A 24,104-nucleotide genomic window follows, 5' to 3' on the forward strand; every position below is an offset into this window, starting at 1 on the left:
CCTCTGTTCTCTCTCTCTACCTCCGTCTCCCGTCCCTCTGACCATCTCTGTTCCCTCTCTCAACCTCCGTCTCCCCGTCCCTCTGACCATCTCTGTTCTCTCTCTCTACCTCCATCTCCCCGTCCCTCTCCATCTCGCTCTTTCTTTTCCCCACTCCCACTCCGTGAGATGATGAAATACTTTTAGAACTCAGGAAATCGCTTTCTGTTGAAATAAACCCATTGTGGACTGTAAGATAACTGGCCCTTATGGGAAGCTAGTCCCTTCCCCTTAGTTGTGTGTGCTTGTTAATGTCGTGTTACGTGTGTGTCTGCGTGCATTGTACCTATGTTGTGTTAGGGTTAGTTTGTAACCAATTCCTTGTGAAACCAATCAAATGGTTGCATATTTTGAATATGAATTCAGGAAATTCCTTGTGCAATACTGAACCCTCCCTCCCACCCTCCCTCCTCCCTCAGGGCTGCTCGTCTCCCATCGTGGTGAAGTTTGCCGACACGCAGAAGGACAAGGAGCAGCGACGCCTGCAGCAGCAGCTGGCTCAGCAGATGCAGCAGCTCAACAACGCCACCACCTGGGGGAGTCTGACAGGGCTGGGCGGCCTCACCCCGCAGTATCTGGCTGTAAGAGGACACGCCGCATCGCCCACCCCTTACTGCAGCCCCGCAGCCAACGCATCCGTCGCCGCCGCAGTCAGTGCCACCCTCCCCACCCCCCACTACCCTCCCTGCCGCCGCCAACCGCCAACCACCCGTCCACACCCCCAGAGAGTCAGACCCCACTTCCAATCCCTTTCCCTCTCTCTTCCCCCCTTAAGGGTACACTCCCCCCTCGGTGACAGGGAAATGAGGTCTTTGAATAATAGGGGTAAAAGTTCAATGGGCGGGGCCAATCGTTGGTGTGATCCAATAAGAGGTCTTTCCCATGTCTAATATCGTCATCCTATTGGGTCACAGCGGTGATTGATTGACAGATTGGCATGTGGTGTTTCAGAAGCCTCATTCCCCCTCCCTGCTTCAGTACTTTATAGCATTTCAGAACCCCCCTCTCAACTCATTCTTAGGACCCCCTTCCTCCGGTAGCGTCTTTCAGAACTGACCCTCTTCCTCTTTCACTCTGAAACCTTTTAAGACTTCTGTCCCCAACTTCTCTGAAACAGACCAGTCTGCTCTTCCTTGAGTCCCCTTCATCACAGCTAGGATCTTTCCTGAACCTGTAAACGTGGAAATAGGTGTACAGGGTTGTAAATGCACATACGTAACAAATGTTACTCTGTGTTCTATTCTGAAATGTCTCAGGGACTCAGTGGTTAAATGTACAGTAGAAGATGTCATATTCAATGTTTATATAGCATATAGCCCACATGCAGTAATGCTACCAAGATCATGAGGATACTAGCAGAGAAAAGATAGTGAGGGTGATCACTGTTTGTATTTCCAATCCTCACTCTGTTTCTCTCTCTTTTATTATTTTCCCATCTATCTATCTCTCTATCGCTCCTCTCTTTCTTTCTCCCTCAGTTGCTCCAACAGGCCACCTCCTCCAGTAACCTTGGAGCCTTCAGTGGGATCCAACAGATGGCAGGTGAGTCCAGCAGATGTACACACACACACACACACACAAACACACACACACACACACACACACACACACACACACACACACACACACACACACACACACTGAGTAATATTGTAGAAACTATGCTGTAGTTTTCTAAGATGTCGCTGTTGTTCAGATTTGTCTTGAGTCTGTTATCCATCAGGACAGAAGAGTGTACCAGGCCTCAAAGGAGGGATGTGTAGTCCGGCACTAAGGCAACACAGAAGGAAAATAGAGAGAGATGAGAGAGGGGCTCTGCTCACTGGTTCCCCCTGCTGGTCTCTCTTGTCTTTTCCTCTGCATGTTCTCCTACCCACACTCCCACCTATCTCTCTCCATCCTTTATCCTCTTCATCCCTCTCCTTTGTCTTTTCCTCTGCATGTTCTCCTACCCACACTCCCACCTATCTCTCTCCATCCTTTATCCTCTTCATCCCTCTCCTTTGTCCCTGTATCTCCCCTCCTTCTTTCTTTCTTTCAATTGCTTTTTCTGAATCCCTCACCGTCATCCCACCTACCCCCCCCCCCCCCCCTCTTTCTTCCGTCCTCCTACGCCCTGCCTCTCTCCCTCTTGCCGCCTCACTCCCACCCTCTCTCTTTCTCGCTCTCTCCCTCTCCTTGGGTGCTCAGTAAGCTGTCAGCTCCTGATTGTAAACTGTTTAGCTGGCTGACAGAGAGAGGCAGAGGGGGAATATTTATAGCAGCTATCGGCACAGGAGTACTGTAATTGCCAGCACCACTGAAGGAAAAAAGGCATTCTAATAAGTAGTGAAAACTGAATGGATTTGAGGAACTGGTTGTTGCAGGGTAGAAATAATGTACTTCTAAAGTAGTAAGCTCATTGGCTCAAGTTTTTAAAATGTGTATCTATGTCTTGGGGACATTTTTAAGCGACAGTAATGTTGGTTGATGTGGTGTAGTTGAGTGAGGATGGGCTCTGAGGATGTTTTACCTCAGTGAACGGCTGTTAGAACTCTCTCTCATACACACACACTCACACACACACACACACACACACACACACACACACACACACACACACACACACACACACACACATACACACACACACACACACACACACACACACAGAGAGAAACGCTCAGGGACTTGGAACAGTTGGAACTGGAAGTGAAATCGCGGCTGCATTCCGGAATCCTTTTGGCCGTCCATCTGTCGCTGGGCTACCGTACGTGATTGGCAGTAGATGTGAGACAGCTCAGTGACATCTGGTCCCAGTCTTCATCATGAGGAGTCGGAGAGCAGTGAGAGGCTCAATTACCCCAATGAGCATTCAATTAGAGCCAGCTAGCTAGCTAGCGCTTACGATAGAGCCCCGGCCCAGCTCAGCCCAGGTGGCATACGGAGCCTCCATAGAGCTATACAGCCCGGAGCACACAGCACAGCCTAGCACAGCCTGCCAGCTGTATAGCCCTGAGCTCCTGATGTGTGCAGAGCTGTCTCTGTGTCTCTCTTCCTTATTCAGGACCGGGGCTCTCTGCTGTTTCACACTCCAGATGAAGTGTAGCCATTGCACATGAATAGCTTCCTTAGATCTCAGTCTTTATGAACAGGTACCGTGGAGAGGTTTGATATTATAGATAGGGGTTGAGAATAGAGCGGTTCTGTCCATATTAAAGGGATGCTGGTAGCGTTGATGATTATTCTGCTCTGTTCTGCTCTCTGGTTCCCCCACAGCTGTGTCTCCTAGTCTTAGTCATTCTCCAGGGCCCTCAAACTCAACTCTGGACCAGTTCCACTGTGTTTTTTCATTGTTTCCCTCTAAGTGGGAACTGATTGGGTGCAATTAATAATCAGGTAGAACAGAAGAACCAGCAGGCTCTGGACCTCATATGGTGGGAGTTGAACACCCCTGCTCTAGGGAATAGTGCTATAATCCTCCCTGTTTTGTTTGATTAAGTGGCATTAGGCCTCCCATCAGTGTGTGTGTGTGTGTGGGGGGGGGGGGTTGTGTGTGTGTGTGTGGGTGTCTGACTGACTGACTGACTGACTGAGTGTATAGAGTCTAGGGTCAGATCAGTGTCTTTCCACTCAGCCGAGCCTGATTGAGTCATCTGCTCCACTCTAAACCCACAAAGTGACAAAGCCACTCGACAGCGCTGCCCTCCATCCGCAGAGTGGAAAAATACAGTGTGTTATACAATACCATAGGGACTACTTCTAACACAGCACATACCGTGGCTTTCATCATAGTTTATCAGACTGAAGAAGATGCGCTCTTCTCGGGTCTGTCTGGTTCCTCTTCAGGTTTTTCTGCTTTAGGAGTTTTTCCTTACCACTTAAGCACTCTGTGACAAATTAGTTTCTTTAAAAGGGCTATGCTACTAAGATTATAAGTTATCTTATAGAGATGTGTTTTACAAGAATGTTGTTGTTTATCAGGATGACTGGTTGTAACAAGTTTTTCACAATGTGCTACAAAATATATTTATAATGTGAAGGTTGTGAAGAACAGAACTGTGTTTTCTTGGAAATAGGTAGCCTGCTCTTTTCTGAGGTCAACGGCCTGTATATGAGTAGACAACAGCATGTATATGAGTAGACAACAGCATGTATATGAGTAGACAACAGCATGTATATGAGTAGACAACAGCATGTATATGAGTAGACAACAGCATGTATATGAGTAGACAACAGCATGTATATGAGTAGACAACAGCATGTATATGAGTAGACAACAGCATGTATATGAGTAGACAACAGCATGTATATGAGTAGACAACAGCATGTATATGAGTAGACAACAGCATGTATATGAGTAGACAACAGCATGTATATGAGTAGACAACAGCATGTATATGAGTAGACAACAGCATGTATATGAGTAGACAACAGCATGTATATGAGTAGACAACAGCATGTATATGAGTAGACAACAGCATGTATATGAGTAGACAACAGCATGTATATGAGTAGACAACAGCATGTATATGAGTAGACAACAACAGACAGCTGGCGGATGTACACGTGTTGTTTATCGCATGAGAGGTCTGGACTGTGACTGCGTCACACACACACCTCCTGTCCAGACCGGTCGTCACGGCAACCACAGAAACGGGACATTCTGATCAGGCTGTTCCCGGAAGAAGAGGAGACGGAAGATTTCATCACTTGTTATTTCACGCTGTCAGACGGGCCTATCGGGACACGAGCGCCTCACTAGCCAATTATTCTAGCGCCTTCTCTTTATTGGTCAAGCTGGGTTTAGCCATCTGGGTCCAATGAAAACTGTTCAGTGAAAACATAAACCCCCTAACCCCCTTAAACCATTCACCCAGGTGCCAAGCTCTGAATTTTTCTTCATGGTGTCTCGTTCATGTGATGTTGTGTGTGTGTGCGTGTGTGTGTGTGTGTATGTTTGTGTGTGTGTATATTCATGGTACTGTATATACATTCAGACTGTATATACGACACATACCTCACATTTGACACGGTGTCCGTCCCTCTTTCCTGGGTCCATAGGAGTGTTATATAAACGGGCGTGGTTCTCTCTGTGAGTTGGTCGTTGGGGCTCCATTGCTCTGTTCTACAGAGTGAGTCTGTCTGCTTTATGGAGCCTTGTCCAGCTGTCTCTCAGTAAGCCAAACCTACTACGCCATATTTCTCTATTCACACACACGCGCTCTGTCTGACACACACATGCATGCATTCATACACACCAACGGCTCACGTACACACTTTCTCTCTCTCACACACACCCACGCTGCTGTCACACACGGTGCAGAGTTGACCACCCCTGGAGGTGTCTAATGGTCGTTACTTTATCATCAGTCAGAAGCTGGCATGGCCTCATTAATTATGCTTAAGTAATGGCCCATATGCTAATGCCATGTAGCTAATGAGTAAACCAGGTTACAGTTAGCCTACATACTAGATTAGAGTTACATACTGTACATGTTGATGAATTACTAGCCCCAGAAACCTCACAGCACAGACAACAAAGCTCTATGTTAATGTAGAGTCCAAATGCCTTGTTATACTACACCTTGTTATCTGTAAAAGACAACAATAGAATCAAACAGGAAGCTAGACAAAGTAGGGTAGATGACACCTTGAGATAGACCACAGGTGTTTATGGAAGAGCTTGGACAGGCGGTTGCCAGTGCCGTCTCTCTTCCCCCTTGCAGGATTTTATGTCCAGCCTGTCAGTGTGTGTTAGTGGTCCACAGTTGTCAGGATCAGCTCTGTCTGGAATTGGTCATATCTTGACATGCCCCCCCTCCCCCGAATAGTGGCCTAAGATTAGCATCGAGAAGTGATAGTATTGTATTGTAGCACTTTCCACCTCAACCACCATTCATGAGTAACACTCAGCTTGTCAACCCGAGTACACGCCTCTCCTTCGGCGCCCACGCGGTTAGCACCCGGTTCGGATGCGGTCCAGACGTGGTCCCCAGGTTTGACAACACCCTCTCTGGCTCCTCTCCTCCAGGTATGAGTGCTCTGCAGTTGCAGAACCTGGCCACTTTAGCAGCGGCAGCAGCGGCGGCCCAAAACTCAGCCGGCCCCAACGCAAACCCCCTGTCCTCCAACGCGGCCTCCCTCGGAGCGCTGGCCAGCCCAGGTAACGCCGCTTCAGAGGGGGGGGGGGGGGGGGTCAAACGCGGGGGACACCTGCCCTCCTGTCCTACCACCACCATCATTTTCACTGTCGTCAGCAATACCATCATCTTCGTCATCATTGCTGATGATCGAACCATCTTCATCACCATCAGTAGTCATTGCCGTCGACACCCACAAGATATCGCTCCATGGTGTGTGTCCGCCACCTCTGCGTTTTGTTATTGTGTTACTGTTACCACGGGGACCACATGCCGTGTTCGTCCCGGCGCCTGCCTGCGTGTCTGTGTCTGACAGCACTTCACCTCCTCACCGTGTCATGTACACCATACGGCCATATCATTCCTTGTCCCACGCGTTGTGTGTATAACGTACTACAGCTCAATGTCGTCTGTGTTCGGTTTCCACACTGAGTTGTCTGTGGGTGGGTGTGGTTGTTTGTGTGGGTTTGTTGTGCCTTTAAAGTGACTCTCGTCTCTTCGCTTCACCAGCCCTCTGAGACACGGGAACTTTAAGTGCAGTGGAATTGTTTCCGGGGGAGGGATGGTTGTTGGAACCTTTATGTGTCGTGTGTGATCTGCCTCTGGACATGGCCAGGGTCTGGCGACTAGAGAGACAGACAGCCGCAGTCTCTGGAGGAGATGGGTTCATCTAGGTCACATTGAGACACTTTGCTCTCCTTCTATTCCTCTTCTTCACTCTCCTGCTTTCTCTCTCTCTGCTGTTCTCTTATTCTGCTCTCTCTCTCTCTCTGCTTTTATCTTATTCTGCTCTCTCTGCTGTTCTCTTATTCTGCTCTCTCTCTCTGCTTTTATCTTATTCTGCTCTCTGCTGTTCTCTTATTCTGCTCTCTCTCTACTTTTCTCTCATTCTGATCTCTCTCTGTTGTTTTCTTATTCTGCTCTCTCTCTCTCTCTCTGCTTTTCTCTTATTCTGATCTCTCTCTGCTGTTCTCTTATTCTGCTCTCTCTCTGCTGTTCTCTTATTCTGCTCTCTCTCTCTCTTTCTGCTTTTCTCTTATTCTGCTCTCTCTCGCTCTCTGCTTTTCTCTTATTCTGCTTTTCTCTTATTCTGCTCTCTCTCTCTGCTTTTCTTTTATTCTGCTCTCTCTCTCGCTCTCTGCTTTTCTCTTATTCTGCTTTTCTCTTATTCTGCTCTCTCTCTCTCTGATTTTCTTTTATTCTGCTCTCTCTCTCGCTCTCTCTGCTTTTCTCTTATTCTACTCTCTGCTTTTCTCTTATTCTGCTCTCTCTCTTTGATTTAATCTTATTCTGCTCTCTTTCTCTCTTTGCTTTTATCTTATTCTGCTCTCTCTCTCTCTCTCTCTGCTTTTCTCTTATTCTGCTCTCTCTCTCTGCTTTTCTCTTATTCTGCTCTCTTTCTCTCTTTGCTTTTATCTTATTCTGCTCTCTCTCTCTCTCTCTGCTTTTCTCTTATTCTGCTCTTTCTCTCTCTGCTTTTATCTTATTCTGCTCTCTCTCTTTCTTTCTGCTTTTATTTTATTCTGCTCTCTCTCTCTCTCTTTCTGCTTTTATCTTATTCTGCTCTCTCTCTCTCTTTCTGCTTGTATCTTATTCTGCGCTCTCTCTCTCTTTCTGCTTTATCTTATTCTGCTCTCTCTCTCTCTCTCTCTCTCTGCTTTCCTCTTATTCTGCTCTCTCTCTATCTTTCTGCTTTTATCTTATTCTGCTCTCTCTTTCTGCTTTTATCTTATTCTGCTCTCTCTCTCTCTCTCTCTGATTTCATCTTATTCTGCTCTCTCTATCTTTCTGCTTTTATCTTATTCTGCTCTCTCTCTCTCTCTGTTTTTCTCTTATTCTTCTCTTTCTCTCTCTGCTTTTCTCTTATTCTGCTCTTTCTCTCTCTCTCTTTCTATGCTTTTCTCTTATTCTGCTCTCTCTCTCTCTCTTTGCTTTTATCTTATTCTGCTCTTTCTCTCTCTCTCTCTCTGCTTTTCTCTTATTCTGCTCTTTCTCTCTCTCTCTGCTTTTCTCTTATTCTGTTCTTTCTCTCGCTCTCTCTGCTTTTCTCTTATTATTCTCTCTTTCTCTCTTTTTCTCTCACTCTGCTTTTATTATTATTCTGCTCTCTCTTTCTGCTTTTATCTTATTCTGCCCTCTCTCTCTCTCTCTGCTTTCCTCTTATTATTCTCTCTTTCTCTCCTTTTCTCTCTCTCTGCTTTCCTCTTATGCTGCTATCTCTCTTTCTGCTTTTATCTTATTATGCTCTCTCTCTCTCTCTCTCTGCTTTCCTCTTATTCTGCTCTCTTTCTGCTTTTATCTTATTCTGCTCTTTCTCTTTGCTTTTATCTTATTCTGCTATCTCTCTCTCTCTGCTTTTATCTTATTCTGCTCTCTCTCTCTCTCTGATTTCCTCATATTCTGCTCTCTCTCTTTCTGCTTTTATCTTATTCTGCTCTCTCTCTCTCTTTGCTTTTATCTTATTCTGATCTCTTTTTTCTCTCTGCTTTTATCTTATTCTGCTCTCTCTCTCTGCTTTCCTCTTATTCTGCTCTCTCTCTTTCTGCTTTTATCTTATTCTGCTCTCTCTCTCTCTCTCTGCTTTCCTCTTATTCTGCTCTCTTTCTGCTTTTATCTTATTCTGCTCTCTCTCTTTGCTTTTATCTTATTCTGCTCTCTCTCTCTCTCTGCTTTTATCTTATTCTGCTCTCTCTCTCTCTCTCTCTCTCTCTCTCTGCTTTCCTCTTATTCTGCTCTCTTTTTTCTCTCTGCTTTTATCTTATTCTGCTCTCTCTCTCTGCTTTCCTCTTATTCTGCTCTCTCTCTTTCTGCTTTTATCTTATTCTGCTCTCTCTCTCTCTCTCTGCTTTCCTCTTATTCTGCTCTCTTTCTGCTTTTATCTTATTCTGCTCTTTCTCTTTGCTTTTATCTTATTCTGCTATCTCTCTCTCTCTGCTTTTATCTTATTCTGCTCTCTCTCTCTCTCTCTGATTTCCTCATATTCTGCTCTCTCTCTTTCTGCTTTTATCTTATTCTGCTCTCTCTCTCTCTTTGCTTTTATCTTATTCTGATCTCTTTTTTCTCTCTGCTTTTATCTTATTCTGCTCTCTCTCTCTGCTTTCCTCTTATTCTGCTCTCTCTCTTTCTGCTTTTATCTTATTCTGCTCTCTCTCTCTCTCTCTGCTTTCCTCTTATTCTGCTCTCTTTCTGCTTTTATCTTATTCTGCTCTCTCTCTTTGCTTTTATCTTATTCTGCTCTCTCTCTCTCTCTGCTTTTATCTTATTCTGCTCTCTCTCTCTCTCTCTCTCTCTGCTTTCCTCTTATTCTGCTCTCTTTTTTCTCTCTGCTTTTATCTTATTCTGCTCTCTCTCTCTGCTTTCCTCTTATTCTGCTCTCTCTCTTTCTGCTTTTATCTTATTCTGCTCTCTCTCTCTCTCTCTGCTTTCCTCTTATTCTGCTCTCTTTCTGCTTTTATCTTATTCTGCTCTTTCTCTTTGCTTTTATCTTATTCTGCTATCTCTCTCTCTCTGCTTTTATCTTATTCTGCTCTCTCTCTCTCTCTGATTTCCTCATATTCTGCTCTCTCTCTTTCTGCTTTTATCTTATTCTGCTCTCTCTCTCTCTTTGCTTTTATCTTATTCTGATCTCTTTTTTCTCTCTGCTTTTATCTTATTCTGCTCTCTCTCTCTGCTTTCCTCTTATTCTGCTCTCTCTCTTTCTGCTTTTATCTTATTCTGCTCTCTCTCTCTCTCTCTGCTTTCCTCTTATTCTGCTCTCTTTCTGCTTTTATCTTATTCTGCTCTCTCTCTTTGCTTTTATCTTATTCTGCTCTCTCTCTCTCTCTGCTTTTATCTTATTCTGCTCTCTCTCTCTCTCTCTCTCTCTCTCTCTGCTTTCCTCTTATTCTGCTCTCTTTTTTCTCTCTGCTTTTATCTTATTCTGCTCTCTCTCTCTGCTTTCCTCTTATTCTGCTCTCTCTCTTTCTGCTTTTATCTTATTCTGCTCTCTCTCTCTCTCTCTCTGCTTTCCTCTTATTCTGCTCTCTCTCTTTCTGCTTTTATCTTATTCTGATCTCTCTCTCTCTTTGCTTTTATCTTATTCTGCTCTCTCTCTTTCTGCTTTTATCTTATTCTGCTCTCTCTCTCTCTCTGCTTTTATCTTATTCTGCTCTCTCTCTTTGCTTTTATCTTATTCTGCTCTCTCTCTCTCTCTGCTTTTATCTTATTCTGCTCTCTCTCTCTCTCTCTCTGCTTTTATCTTATTCTGCTCTCTCTCTCTCTCTCTGCTTTCCTCTTATTCTGCTCTCTCTCTCTGCTTTTATATGATTCTGCTCCCTTTTTTCTCTCTTATTCTATTCTCTCTCTTATTCTTATTATATTTATTTTTCTTCCCTCCCTCTCTCTCTTTCACTCCATTTGTCGTCTCTCTCTCGTCCTCCCTGCCTTGCTCCTCCAGTTCCCTGGTTGCTGTCTTTTCTGGAGTAGCAAGTAACCGAGCGTGAATAAGAGCTTTGTTTAGTGTCTCTCTCTCATGAACCCATCACCCTTTGCCTGTCCTGCTCCCTGCTTTCACCCATCTGCTTAGCATAGGTTTGAATGTGAATTCTGCTCTCTCGCTCACTCTCATGTGTTCTGTGGTTACTAGAGCTACATTATTAGTGCACGCTCTGCTCAGTGCCAATGAAAGGCGACACTCTCCACCAATGACATTTCGACGGAATATTAGTATCAATTTAATAAAGACAGACAATTTACCATTGAGAGACTGTCTTGCTTTTCATTTGTACTAAGTCTATTTTAAGATATCCTCTTTTTCTGACGCAGGGTAAGTGTGACTGGACATGAGGGGTGTGTGGACAATATGTCCACTGGAAGATGGACACTTTCTGGACAATCAAATAAACGTCTGTAAAAGACAATTGTTATTCACTCACATTGTACTTAGGGACCATGTAGCACTTAGGCATGATCTTGTCACTCATGATCTGTTCTTTTGTATTTGTGTGTGTCACAATCGGGTCTGTGTGTGTGTCACAATCATGTCTGTGTGTGTGTCACAATCGTGTCTGTGTGTGTGTCACAATCGTGTCTGTGTGTGTGTCCCAATCGTGTCTGTGTGTGTGTCCCAATCGTGTCTGTGTGTGTCTGTGTCTCTGTTCTAGGGCTAAATGAACCTTGTAAAAAAAAAAAAAAACATGTAACATGTATGCCGAGATATATCTCTGTCATACTTATATCATACTTAGGGATCCTAAGCAGGACTCTAGCGTAGGGTCTAGTTGGTCGTCTGGCGCTCTTGCCTGCCTGTCTGCCTGCTTTAGGTTTGGTCGTTACATGACCGCTTCACGAAGGAACAACCCAGTCCCTCACCTTTTCATCGCTACACACGCGTCCACAACTACTGTGTTCATCGTGCTCTGCATTCACATGTGTGAGGGATATTTATATGTTATATGGCAGCTACACTCATTTTTAGGACTTTCGGTGTTGAATGAGGGCAGAGATATGTACTTCCTGCCTGCCACTCTCCCCAGCTCCAGTTTGTCTGAGCAGGGAGGATGTTGTTGTTTATATCACTAAAACGTCCAATTGGATGCCTCCGCTTCTCTAACGCGCGTGCTTGTTGTCTTGTTCTTCCTTCCTCTTTCTCTCCCTCCCTCTCTTGCCCACTCCTTCCTCTCCTCCTCCTCCCCCTGGTATCCTCTCTTCCCGACAGCGGGCACCACAGCCAACTCCTCGGGCATGAACTCTCTGACCTCTCTGGGCACTCTGCAGGGCCTGGCTGGCGCCACCATGGGTCTGAACAACATTAATGCACTAGCAGGTAGCGTCAACAGTGAGTATTCACCGACCATCGGCCGCTCACCACTCATCTCACCACCACCGCCATCGCCATCACTCAGACACAGGGATACGCTGCTTTTGCAGAGGAACGTCATATCTAGAAACCACCTCCAGTCTGTGTTACAAACATGAATAATAATACTGGTAATGATCTATAGACGGTACTCTAAACACTATCAAATTCCACCCAAGTCCCGGATCCAAACATCTGTCACTGTGACCCTCAAACTATGCCCGTGGTTGCCATGTGGCGTCCCTCTGTGTCCGCTCCCTGAGAAATCACCTGTTCAGCCTGGCTTTATGCTCCAGGCTGCACCCCCCCCCCCAACCCAACCCACCACATCCTCACAAAGACCACGGCTACCAATACATCCATCCATTTATTCATGAACCCATCCGCTTCCTGGTTGTGTCACACGGGGTGGTGCCTGTTGTAAGAGTGCTGCTGTTTGTGCTGTCGCTTTGTCCGCGTGCTGGTGCCGCTCCACGTCTGTGGGGTGTCGTGTACGTGTCACTGGTGAATCTGCACCCTCGTGTGTAAGTAGAGGTACATTTTTTTCAACAACAAAAAAACGAAAACACTTTTTTAGTAGAGGTGAAGAGAAGAAAATATTCTGCAACTCTTGGAAGAATACAGAAGTGGCCTTAATCAGGTATAAGTCTATGTGTATGAGATGAGCTGTGTCCCAGTAGTCGTACAGTAGCCAGTGAGTTTCTCTGATGGCCACACTTAAGTCTCTGTCCTGTCATGTCCTGCTACACCTCTGGGGGAAAGTCAAAGTGTGTCGCCTTAATCAGGGTTGTTATGACAGCAGAGATCCTGTAAAACCAGCCCATTCTCCACATATTCTCCCCTGACCTTTTCCTGCTTCTCCTAGAGTTGCCAAATCCGCTTTATAAAGCCCCCCTCCGCTCAAACACGATGAGAATGCCAGTTTCACATTGATCCCCCCCCCCCTTTCCCCTCCTTCTCTCATTGAAGCACATCTAGGCTTTAATTGAATCGTAAAGGTCAACGGTGCAATTATTCCTGAATAAATGAGTGACCTATAATTTCCAGCGCCGTGGTCATCATTTACCTCTCTGTCAGATGGTGGCGGGCGGCGGGTCATTTGGGAATATCGATCCCCTCACACTGTTGCCCTGCTAGGCAGTGAAGCCACACTAACAAGTGCAGCTGTCCTTTTTAACCTTGCTGCTCGTCGTTACCCTCTAAATGGCCAAATAAGAATGGGGGCATGCCGTTTGATGCCAGGGACGTGCCATTTGATTGGTGTTTGACATTGTTGGTCTGGGGTCTGATTGGTCTAACAGTAGTGAGGTGATTTCTCCTCTGTGTGAGTGGTGAAAATGGCAGAGAGCGATAGATTGAGCCAATATTGAGATATTGTTTTTTGAGTACACTAGCGGGTTCTGAAGTGTGGATGTTAAACTCATACGTTAGGCCTTGAGTGTCTTGTGTGTGTGGGGTGGGGGGCTAGGGATGTTGTCATGGTGATATTTCAGCGACTGGCTGCTTATTTCTGCTGTGGTGTTCCAGTTTGCATGGGTCAGGCCAGGCTCTCCATTCACCTCTGTGTTATGTGTTTTAATGTCTATTACATGTAGGACAAGTGTATTATGTGTGTGTGAGAGATAAAATAAATATTTTGTGCATATATTTACATATCCTGTATGAAATGTGTTTTACATTGTGTGTCTATGTATGTAGAGTGAGTGAGTGAGTGAGTGGGATGTTGAGTGTGTGTGTGTGTGTGTGTGTGTGTGTGTGTGTGTGTGTGTGTGTGTGTGTGTGTGTGTGTGTGTGTGTGTTGAATGAATATGTGTGTGTGTGTTTACAGTGGGAAGAACAAGTATTTGATGCACTGCCGATTTTGCAGGTTTCCCTACTTACAAAGCATGTAGAGGTCTGTAATTTTTATCATAACTACACTTCAACTTTGAGAGACGGAATCTAAAACAAAAATCCAGAAAATCACATCGGATGATTTTTAAGTAATTCATTTGCATTTTGTTGCATGATATAAGTATTTGATCACCTACCAACCAGTAAGAATTCCGGCTCTCACAGACCTGTTAGTTTTTCTTTAAGAAGTCCTCCTGTTCTCCACTCATTACCTGTATTAACTGCACCTGTTTGAACTCGTTACCTGTATAAAAGACACACTCAATCAAACAGACTCCAACCTCTCCAAGACCAGAGAGCTATGTAAAGACATCAGGGATACAATTATAGACCTGCACAAGGCTGGGATGGGCTACAGGACAATAGGCAAGCAGCTTGGTGAGAAGGTAACAACTGTTGGCGCAATTATTAGAAAATGGAAGAAGTTCAAGATGACGGTCAATCACCCTCGGTCTGAGGCTCCATGCAAGATCTCACCTCGTGGGGCATCAATGATCATGAGGAAGGTGAGGGATCAGCCCAGAACTACACGGCAGGACCTGGTCAATGACCTGAAGAGAGCTGGGACCACAGTCTCAAAGAAAACCATTAGTAACACACTACGCCGTCATGGATTAAAATCCTGCAGCGCACGCAAGGTCCCCCTGCTCAAGCCAGCGCATATCCAGGCCCATCTGAAGTTTGCCAATGACCATCTGGATGATCCAGAGGAGGAATGGGAGAAGGTCATGTGGTCTGATGAGACAAAAATATAGTTTTTTGGTCTAAACTCCACTCGCCGTGTTTGGAGGAAGAAGAAGGATGAGTACAACCCCAAGAACACCATCCCAACCTTGAAGCATTGAGGTGGAAACATCATTCTTTGGGGATGCTTTTCTGCAAAGGGGACAGGACGACTGCACCGTATTGAGGGGAGGATGGATGGGGCCATGTATCGCGAGATCCTGGCCAACAACCTCCTTCCCTCAGTAACAGCATTGAAGATGGGTCGTGGCTAGGTCTTCCAGCATGACAACGACCCGAAACACACAGCCAGGGCAACTAAGGAGTGGCTCCGTAAGAAGCATCTCAAGGTCCTGGAGTGGCCTAGCCAGTCTCCAAAAATGAACCCAATAGAAAATCTTAGGAGGGAGCTGAAAGTCCATATTGCCCAGCGACAGCCCCGAAACCTGAAGGATCTGGAGAAGGTCTGTATGGAGGAGTGGGCCAAACCCCTGCTGCAGTGTGTGCAAACCTGGTCAAGAACTACAGGAAACGTATGATCTCTGTAATTGTACGAAATATTAAGTTCTGCTTTTATTGCATGACTTATGTCATGCAAATTAATTCCTTAAAAATCATACAATGTGATTTTCTGGATTTTTGTTTTAGATTCCGTCTCTCACAGTTGAAGTGTACCTATGATAAAAATTAGACCTCTACATGCTTTGTAAGTAGGAAAACCTGCAAAATCGGCAGTGTATCAAATACTTGTTCTCCCCACTGTATATGTATGTAGAGTGAATGTGTATGTTGAGTGTGTGTGTGTAATGTGTGTAGTGTATGTATAATGAGTGTGTACTGTATGTATAATGAGTGTGTACTGTATGTATAATGAGTGTGTAGTGCATGTATAATGTGTGTAGTGTATGTATAATGTGTGTACTGCATGTATAATGTGTGTGTACTGTATGTATAATGTGTGTAGTGTATGTATAATGTGTGTGTACTGTATGTATAATGAGTGTGTAGTGTATGTATAATGAGTGTGTACTGTATGTATAATGAGTGTACTGTATGTATAATGTGTGTAGTGTACGTATAATGTATGTGTGTAGTGTAAGTATAATGAGTGTGTACTGTATGTATAATGAGTTTACTGTATGTATAATGTGTGTACTGTATGTATAATGAGTGTACTGTATGTATAATGTGTGTAGTGTATGTATAATGAGTGTGTAGTGTATGTATAATGTGTGTACTGTATGTATAGAGTGTGTACTGTATGTATAATGAGTGTACTGTATGTATAATGAGTGTACTGTATGTATAATGTGTGTACTGTATGTATAATGAGTGTGTACTGTATGTATAATGAGTGTACTGTATGTATAATGTGTGTACTGTATGTATAATGAGTGTACTGTATGTATAAGTTGTGTAGTGTACGTATAATGAGTGTGTAGTGTATGTATAATGAGTGTACTGTATGTATAATGAGTGTACTGTATGTATAATGAGTGTACTGTATGTATAATGAGTGTACTGTATGTATAATGAGTGTACTGTATGTATAATGAGTGTACTGTATGTATAATGAGTGTACTGTATGTATAATGAGTGTACTGTATGTATAATGAGTGTACTGTATGTATAATGAGTGTACTGTATGTATAATGAGTGTACTGTATGTATAATGAGTGTACTGTATGTATAATGTGTGTACTGTATGTATAATGAGTGTACTGTATGTATAATGAGTGTACTGTATGTATAATGAGTGTACTGTATGTATAATGTGTGTACTGTATGTATAATGAGTGTACTGTATGTATAATGTGTGTACTGTATGTATAATGAGTAAGTGCACTCTTCTTTTTGTACTGTTGGGTTTTATGTAAAGTTGCTCACATGCTCTCAGGTATGGCGGCCCTGAACGGAGGCCTGGGCGGCGCGGGGCTGACCAACGGCACGGCGGGCACCATGGACGCGCTCACACAGGCCTACTCAGGGATCCAGCAGTATGCAGCCGCAGCCCTGCCCACCCTCTACAGCCAGTCCCTGCTGCAGCAGCAAGGTGCCGCCGGCAGCCAGAAAGAGGGTCAGTGGGCGTGGGGTGGAGCCAGGGGGCGGAGGGAAGGGACAGGGGGAAGGAAGAGACAGGAGGGTGGAGGGGGTTCTGGAGAGTTGAGGGGGAAGTGAAGGAATCAAGCGGTGGAGTGTTGGGAGAGAGGTATGCACTCCCAGTACAGCCATAAGCTTTCTAGTGTGATTACTAATGCAACAACGATACTAACCACGGGTAGCCAGAACACAGGTTGGGCACTGAGGGTAGAGGGGAGAGCATAGTGGGATAAATTGCATTAACTCTCTATAATCTCTTCACTCTGTATGTCTCTGGGTTTAACCCTTACCCGCTACTGTCCCATGTCTCTCTCCTGTTAGGGCCTGAAGGTGCCAACCTGTTCATCTACCACCTGCCCCAGGAGTTTGGGGACCAGGACATCCTGCAGATGTTCATGCCTTTTGGAAATGTGGTCTCTGCCAAAGTCTTCATTGACAAACAGACAAACCTGAGCAAGTGCTTCGGTACATCAGCACAAATGCACCAACACACACATACACCTGTGTATGAATTACATGTTGTATTCCTTTTCAATCATTTGAGTTTCTTCTACGTCTTTTACATCCTTTTGGGCACCCTCTCTCTCTCTAACTCGCTCTCCCTCTCTCTTCTCTTGTACCCGGTCCATTTCCTTCTCTGCCTCCCAGGCTTCGTCAGCTATGACAATCCTGTGTCGGCGCAGGCAGCCATCCAGGCCATGAATGGCTTCCAGATCGGCATGAAGAGGCTGAAGGTGCAGCTCAAGCGCTCCAAGAACGACAGCAAACCATACTGATCTTAGCACTAGGGCCTATCTGCTCCCATGTTACCACTGCTAGGGTAAGTCCCCGTACGAGCCACGACCTCTACACAGGGACGGGGGGAGGGAAGTGGAGGGAGGGGGGGGACAACATTTGACCACCAGAGGGAGGCACTACTTTCTCCTTGAGCTTTTTTTATTTTTAGCTTTTTTGTTCAGCAGTATTATTTATTATTACTATTATCATTTTTTTTGTATTATCTTTCACATTAATGCTTCCATTACCACCTTTATTTTGTACCACTTTAAAAAAAAGTAGCTATCATCGGTAGCTTTTTCAGTTGTAAAACATATTTAATTTTCTACGTGATTATTTATATACTGTTATCAGAAGAATTTCATTACTCCAAAAACAGAGTAAGAAAAAAAAACAAGCTATATGGTTTTGTTTGTTCTCTTTGTGAACCTGAGGCCTGATAAAATGTCGATATAAAGGGTTCATTTCTGACACACCACGCACCGATATGCACATGACCCTTGACCTCCTGGTGTTGGTTTCCCGGGCCAACCACCGCTGCTTCTCTGACCCCTGATGCCTGCTGACAGACACCAGGGAACAAAGGGTTAAAAAACAAAACTTAGTGGCCTCTCACCTGTTAGTCAGTCAACGACAGCATCCCATACAGTCCTCTATTTCATTATTATCATGACTCCAGTCATTTCTTTATGTGAAGAATGTTTATTTCACACTAAAACAATGTTAGCAAACTACGATTTTCTGGGTCAGATCACATTGGTCTTTGTTGAAAGGGATATTGTGTAGAACATTTTTAAAGTAACATCCAGAATCTGATGAAGGCTATGAGATAAAAAAATGTATGGGTGGGAAGTTAACTGAAAATACTTGATGTTTCTTGAGAGATAAAAAAATTAATTCAAAGTAGCGAAAGCCACAGGCCTGTACATTTTATTTGTAAAAAAAGCAGTTCTATTTTTATACAAAATTCTTACTGCCTCAGAAAAAAATGATTTTATTTATTGCCTATCGTTAAGTTATTGGAATCCTATAAAGAACCGAATCCGTTAGAATAGAACCTTGTCGAGTAGTCTTCTGAAATTCGGAACTGTAGAATTCTCTAGAACAGAGCCACGTTCACACCTCGCTCTGCCTCTGCTCCCTTCACTGTCATACACCTCTCTCTGTCTGTGCATCACATCCGTCCGTGATCAGCTCTTTCTCTCTCTCTCCCTCTCTCCCCATCAGTATCGGTACTTCACCTGTCAAATTTCAACCTTTCCTTGCGTTTCGTTTTTTTGTTCACGTGTTTGTTTCGTTATGTTTCGTTCGTTTGTACTGTACAAAAACTTTTCAACAGTTTCTCCCAAATGACAATCCATCCTCCTTGCTCTCCAGGAGCATGTGGTACTGATGGATATAACTTTGGCTGCTCTGTGTATGAGTGTGTGATAATGTGTTTGTACAGTAAATGTGTGTCTGTTAGTATTAATCCAAATTGTAAATCATTTTTGTAAAAAAAAATAAAAATAAAAAAAATAGCGAGAGATATAAAATTGTGGTGTTGACCTTATGACCTGGTGGTTTACATTGTTGTTTTGTTGTGTGTTGTTCCCCTGATTTTAATGCTGTAGTAATGTGGTGCCCTGGCTCTCTGTCCTGTGTGTAACTCTCTCCTCTCCCCTGTTTTCTTCCTATAGAACCCATCTCCATGCCTGTTAGCTCATCGTTTGCCTAGCATGTCTCTGTGGCGTGGCGTCCAAAAACCCAAAAAATACAAAAAGTCTCATCGTCCCGTCATTGTTTTCTGATGTCTTTTCTGAGCTCACCTGATCATAACCTGGTCTCCGCCTACTGACCTTTTGAACTTAGCGTGACCTTTTTGGACTTTTTTTGCATGTGACCTCATTTTGTTCTATTTTGGGGAGGTGGGGTAAATGGGGTACATTGTGCATGAAGGAGGGCGGGAGGGAGGGGGGGGGGGGGGGGAGCGAATCAATGTGAAGAAGTATAGCATCATTCATACAAAAAGACTGAACTCTTACAGACAAAAACAAAACGTTTCTTTTTAAAAACAGAACAACCCTGTGGCAAAATGATTTCCATTAGATTTATTTAGTTAGGTTTAATTTCCTTCTTTTATGTTGGGTTTCGTTTTTTGTTCCTTTTTTCATTTAAAGTAAACTTGAAAGTTCAGCACAGGGATTGGCATGCTGTCTTGTTTCTGGCTCCACTGGCAATATGAGGCCAGAAGCAGACACTGTCGGTGTCCATGAAAAATAGACTACTTCCAAACAGTTCTGAATAAAAACTGTCTGATCAATATTAGACTCTCTCAGAGCTCTGTAATTGTTTTTACATTTTTCAGGCAGTGTAAAGTTTTTTGATAAGGCCATTTTAAGTGGCTCTGTTTCTCATTAAAGTATATATAGAACCACTTTTTTCTAGAGTAGTTTAAGGTATTACAAAAATGTCAACAAAAAAAGACTTGCCCTGTTTGGGGGGAGAAATGCTACCTACGTGTCACCTTTTGCTGAACTGACTCACAGATAGACAATCCGTGGTTTAAATGCACATGATAAAGAAATGACCTATATTTTCTACTGTTTAAATTATAGAGCGAAAAAAAAAGAAGAAATGACCTGTAACCCGCGTTAACGTTGGTGCTTCTTGTGAGTTTAGTTTTGGTTTCATTACAAGTCTAACGGTCTTAAGTGTCTCATGTTTTAAAAGAGAAGACTAAAAAAAAAATCTGTTTACTTGAACAATAGACAAAGCCTTTCATATGAATACTATTATAATTGTTCATTTTGTCTTTTTTATTTTAAGCAGTCCCAATTTGCTAAATTTCTTGTTGGGTAATTAGCTATATAAAATTAAAAAAAAATAATATATATATATGAATATATAAATATATATATATATATAACATGTCGGCTTGTGAAGCATCAATGTTAATATCATTTTATTTCTATCGTGGGAAACAATATTTAGATGTGTTTTGTTGTTCATTATAAATGTCATTTTCTTTTCTTATAAAGAAAAAAAAGACAAGGTCGGTGGAGTTTAGTGCCAAAACTTGAAGGTACATTCTGTCTATAGCGCGTCAGTGTATTTCTGGTCAAATGATTTGATAACATGGGTATTTTATTAAGTGTTTTGTATGGATCCCTCATATGTAAAAATATAGATTTAAAAAAAGAGTTTGTTAACTTGCTATTCTGTGGTCTTGTTGCCTGAAACTGTTCATGTTTAGCTTTTTTTTTGTAAAGATGTAAAAAGTGCCCATGTGTCATATATATTATATATATATATATATATATATATACACACACACCCACTCGCACGTACACACACTCAAGCAGACCTCACAGTTGACTTTACTTTGTTGTTGTGATTGAGAGCCCCTGAGTGTGTACGCCTCTACAGTCCAGTTTCCATGTTCCTGCCCACCAGTCTTTACATTACTGTTCACACGCTCTCTCTATCAACATGTCACTCACACAGACAGTTCTCACATGAGCCATTATACCGAGCATTCTTCAAAGCCTTATCACAAGCCTTTACATGAACACTCACATGAACACACATTCTCGCCAAACACTCTCGCTTCATCCTTTCGCTTTGACAAATTGCAAGCCTTATTTTAAGCTTCATCTCTCTCATTATAACCTAAATCAAGGACAAGTGTTTAGTTGAAGTTGCTACAGACTGGGAAGGGGCATCATTATTTGCTGGTCATGTATGTGTCACCTCAAACAACATGAATGCGTTGCTTTCATAAGGTAAGTGAAGGGCAAGACTTTCCCACACAAGCCTCAAACCCTCCCCAGACCCAGACAAAACAACGTTGATAGTACAGAATGATTTTCAGCTGTTTGGTTTTGTTGTTTCTTCAGTTGACAGTTTCTTATGGACATGTACCAGTATTGGTAATTACACCATTATTACAGAAATATGTTTGCCCTGTTGTAAATGTTGTGTAATGTAGTGTAACTGGCCAAAACAGTGTTGAGATGCCAAAGTATTATGTCAAGATTCTCATAGTCAATCCGTTTACATGACACAATGCTGTCTGTCCGTCAGTCTCAGTATTCTGTAAAACTGCCCCGATTCCCTTCCCTGGAAACCTAGTTTACGGTCTGCAAAACGCAGCACTATTTTATACAAAAACTCACCAGTCGCCTTAACCAGGGAGTGTTGTATCGAAAGACTTGTCTAATCGGATCTAAACATCTGTATGTAAGTAGGTGGTGTTTGCCAAGTCTAAGTGTACTGTATTGTACTGTACCTCCAGCTTCTCCAACTCTGGGTAAGCGTGTCACCATTTTGTCCCACAACGCAGAGTAGAGAGGCAAAATGGCCACCTTCTTCTTTAAGTGTGGCTCTCAAACTGACAACCAAGGGAAAATAAGTTACTGTTATCTGTTCCATCGTCTTTTTACAGAATAACAAGGTTTATTTGAAATACCGAGCCAAATGGAGGAGGGTTTGTAAAGTGCAGACAGGGGAAATAAAATGAGATGAAAGGGTAACTATCTTGTTCAGTTCTTGGACAGCAAAACAACCGTCTCGGCCAAGAGGCAGAGCCTTTACCATGTCAGATGACCAAGTCAATGCCAAACTTCAGTTGAGTCCATAGCATATCAAATTGACATTTCCTAAAGCAGTAAGCATGAGTAATGCCATAAAAACCGCTCTAACTACCTGCATAAAAGTAATCAGGATTGCCAATATGTCATACTACACATATACCAATGTTAATAGATCATTTTGTCATTAACGTGAGCTGATCGAAGTCTCCTTATAAGACAGCTGCCCTATTAGGCCTCAGACCCTTCAGGAATCCTCTCTGTGAGGAACATCTTTGCACTCTAAATACATTAGGCAACATAAACAGACAACAGAGTTACATCAACTCACGGTGCAGCATAATGGGTTGCAGGCGTAGAGGCTTGGGTTTTTCTGTTTGTTTTCGGTTCATCCCTTAGCCAACTACTTATACTTTGGGAGATGTGTGTGTTTTTACAGAACTTAAGCATCCCCCAATTCCCAGCTCGCTCGCTCACACACACACACACACACACACACACACACACACACACACACACACACACACACACACACACACACACACACACACACACACACCACGGGTTGGCACAGTGTAGTCTGATTGAAGTTGCAGTCTGTTAGATGTTTATGAAAAAGCACAAGAGTGTCCTCCGCAGACAGACCGTTAGACAGGAGTGTCTGTTGAGTGCCTCACATCTCAGGGGCTGTCATCACCGATGCTTGTTGTAATCTTTCAATCTTGTCACTGTTCCGTTCTCTGTTCTCTTTTTTTTTATTTATTATTATCTAAAGTGCTATATCAAACAATGACATTTTAAAGGAAAAAAAACAACTTGTAGTTTCTTTGCATTTTGGCTTATTATGTCTAGTTTTGGGGGGTAATGTTTGTTTTCTCTCTCTTTCTGTGCCGTAAAGAGCTTGTTGTCTGTAGATTAATATCATTTTGTTTGATTCTAAAGGATTTCAATAGTTTTAAGTATTGTCTTGAGAGAAGCCAAAGTCAATGCATTTCAGTGGATTCTGTAAGCGTATTGTATGTTTGTTTGACAACACTTCGAAATCTGTCATTGGATGGGATTGGAAAAGTACAAAAAAAATGCAGGCTTTCCTATTTCTACAAATGATTGTACTTATGCATTTTGTACCAGTGAAACTTTTTATACTGGAGATTAAAGGAAACAAAAAAAAAACTATTAGAAAAACAAACCTGTCTGGCCTCATGATGTGGCCTGACCTTTGTTGACTGGTTCCCCGAGTATGATTTATAGCTGGCATCAAGAACGTTGTCTTTTAATATACGATTTTCTAGAAGAACTTTGGCTTGGTTTCTTTAATTAATTAACTTCTTATTTTTCCGTACTTCAGTGTTGTTCTTTTCAAAAGAGGAGTTAGGCGAGTGTTGGTTTCTTTTTGGCTTATAAATAGTTTGTCTATACAAAAAAAAAAAACGGTAAGTTTCATTTAACTTCTGTATTGTGACGTCTACATGATAAGACAATTAGGAATATAAATATTTAGTCACCTTCAGTGGATTAATGTATTAGTTTCATTAAAAAAAGATGCTAATTAGAGGTTTTTGCTTTTAACTGTTGAGATTTTTCTGGTTTCTCTGTCCCCTGTGAACTAACTGTGTAGCTGAAGCAGTCAGAATTATTTTTGTAAACGTATGTTCTTGTGTGATGCAGTTACTTGCTTCTGTCTCCGATATTAAACCATTTTTCCTAATACTCGTCTCTGTGTGTGTGTTGTTGTTGTTGTCGTGTTCCAGTGGCTGTCTGATGTCGTAGTGTTTCACACAACCCCACGTTTCACGTCTCAATCTCTCCTTTTCCTCTCTGGTGTTTGTTCCTTGTTTTACACATAGTACAGTTGATTTCATCCCCAAGTGACAACTCACTATGGTGTCCTCAGTAAACATGGTACATATACATCAAGGTGTGTCTATGTATATTACTTTGTAGCCCAAGATGATGTGACAGTTCATCACCTTTTGGAGAAAAATTCATTTGTCAATCAAATTTGGAAAACAAAATTCTACTTTAGGCTATGGTGCTCGGGGG

The 24,104-nt window shown here is 43.0% G+C and overlaps 1 protein-coding gene across 50 annotated transcripts in view; it reads left to right on the plus strand.

Annotated features, from left to right (window-relative positions):
* LOC110490359 (CUGBP Elav-like family member 2) overlaps positions 1–23,769 on the plus strand; it is a 243,817-nt gene extending 220,048 nt beyond the window's left edge. For 6 of the 50 annotated variants that reach the window (XM_090200484.1, XM_090200489.1, XM_090200483.1 and 3 more), the window contains 8 exons: positions 459–620; positions 1,518–1,581; positions 6,053–6,184; positions 11,869–11,976; positions 16,511–16,690; positions 17,035–17,178; positions 17,362–17,533; positions 19,170–23,769. In XM_090200484.1, coding sequence (XP_090056610.1) covers positions 459–620; positions 1,518–1,581; positions 6,053–6,184; positions 11,869–11,976; positions 16,511–16,690; positions 17,035–17,178; positions 17,362–17,489 — 918 coding nt within the window. In that variant the 3' untranslated portion in view covers positions 17,490–17,533; positions 19,170–23,769. Of the gene's footprint in view, positions 1–458; positions 690–1,517; positions 1,582–6,052; positions 6,185–11,868; positions 11,977–16,510; positions 16,691–17,034; positions 17,179–17,361; positions 18,022–19,169 lie in introns of those variants that run through there. The other 44 variants (XM_090200510.1, XM_090200506.1, XM_090200505.1 and 41 more) reach the window with 20 other exon arrangements.
* The last annotated feature ends 335 nt before the right edge of the window (positions 23,770–24,104 follow it).

The sequence above is a fragment of the Oncorhynchus mykiss genome, chromosome 15 (genome assembly GCF_057628025.1).
Source record: "Oncorhynchus mykiss isolate SJ-2025 chromosome 15, ASM5762802v1, whole genome shotgun sequence".
Taxonomy (NCBI): Eukaryota; Metazoa; Chordata; class Actinopteri; order Salmoniformes; family Salmonidae; genus Oncorhynchus; species Oncorhynchus mykiss.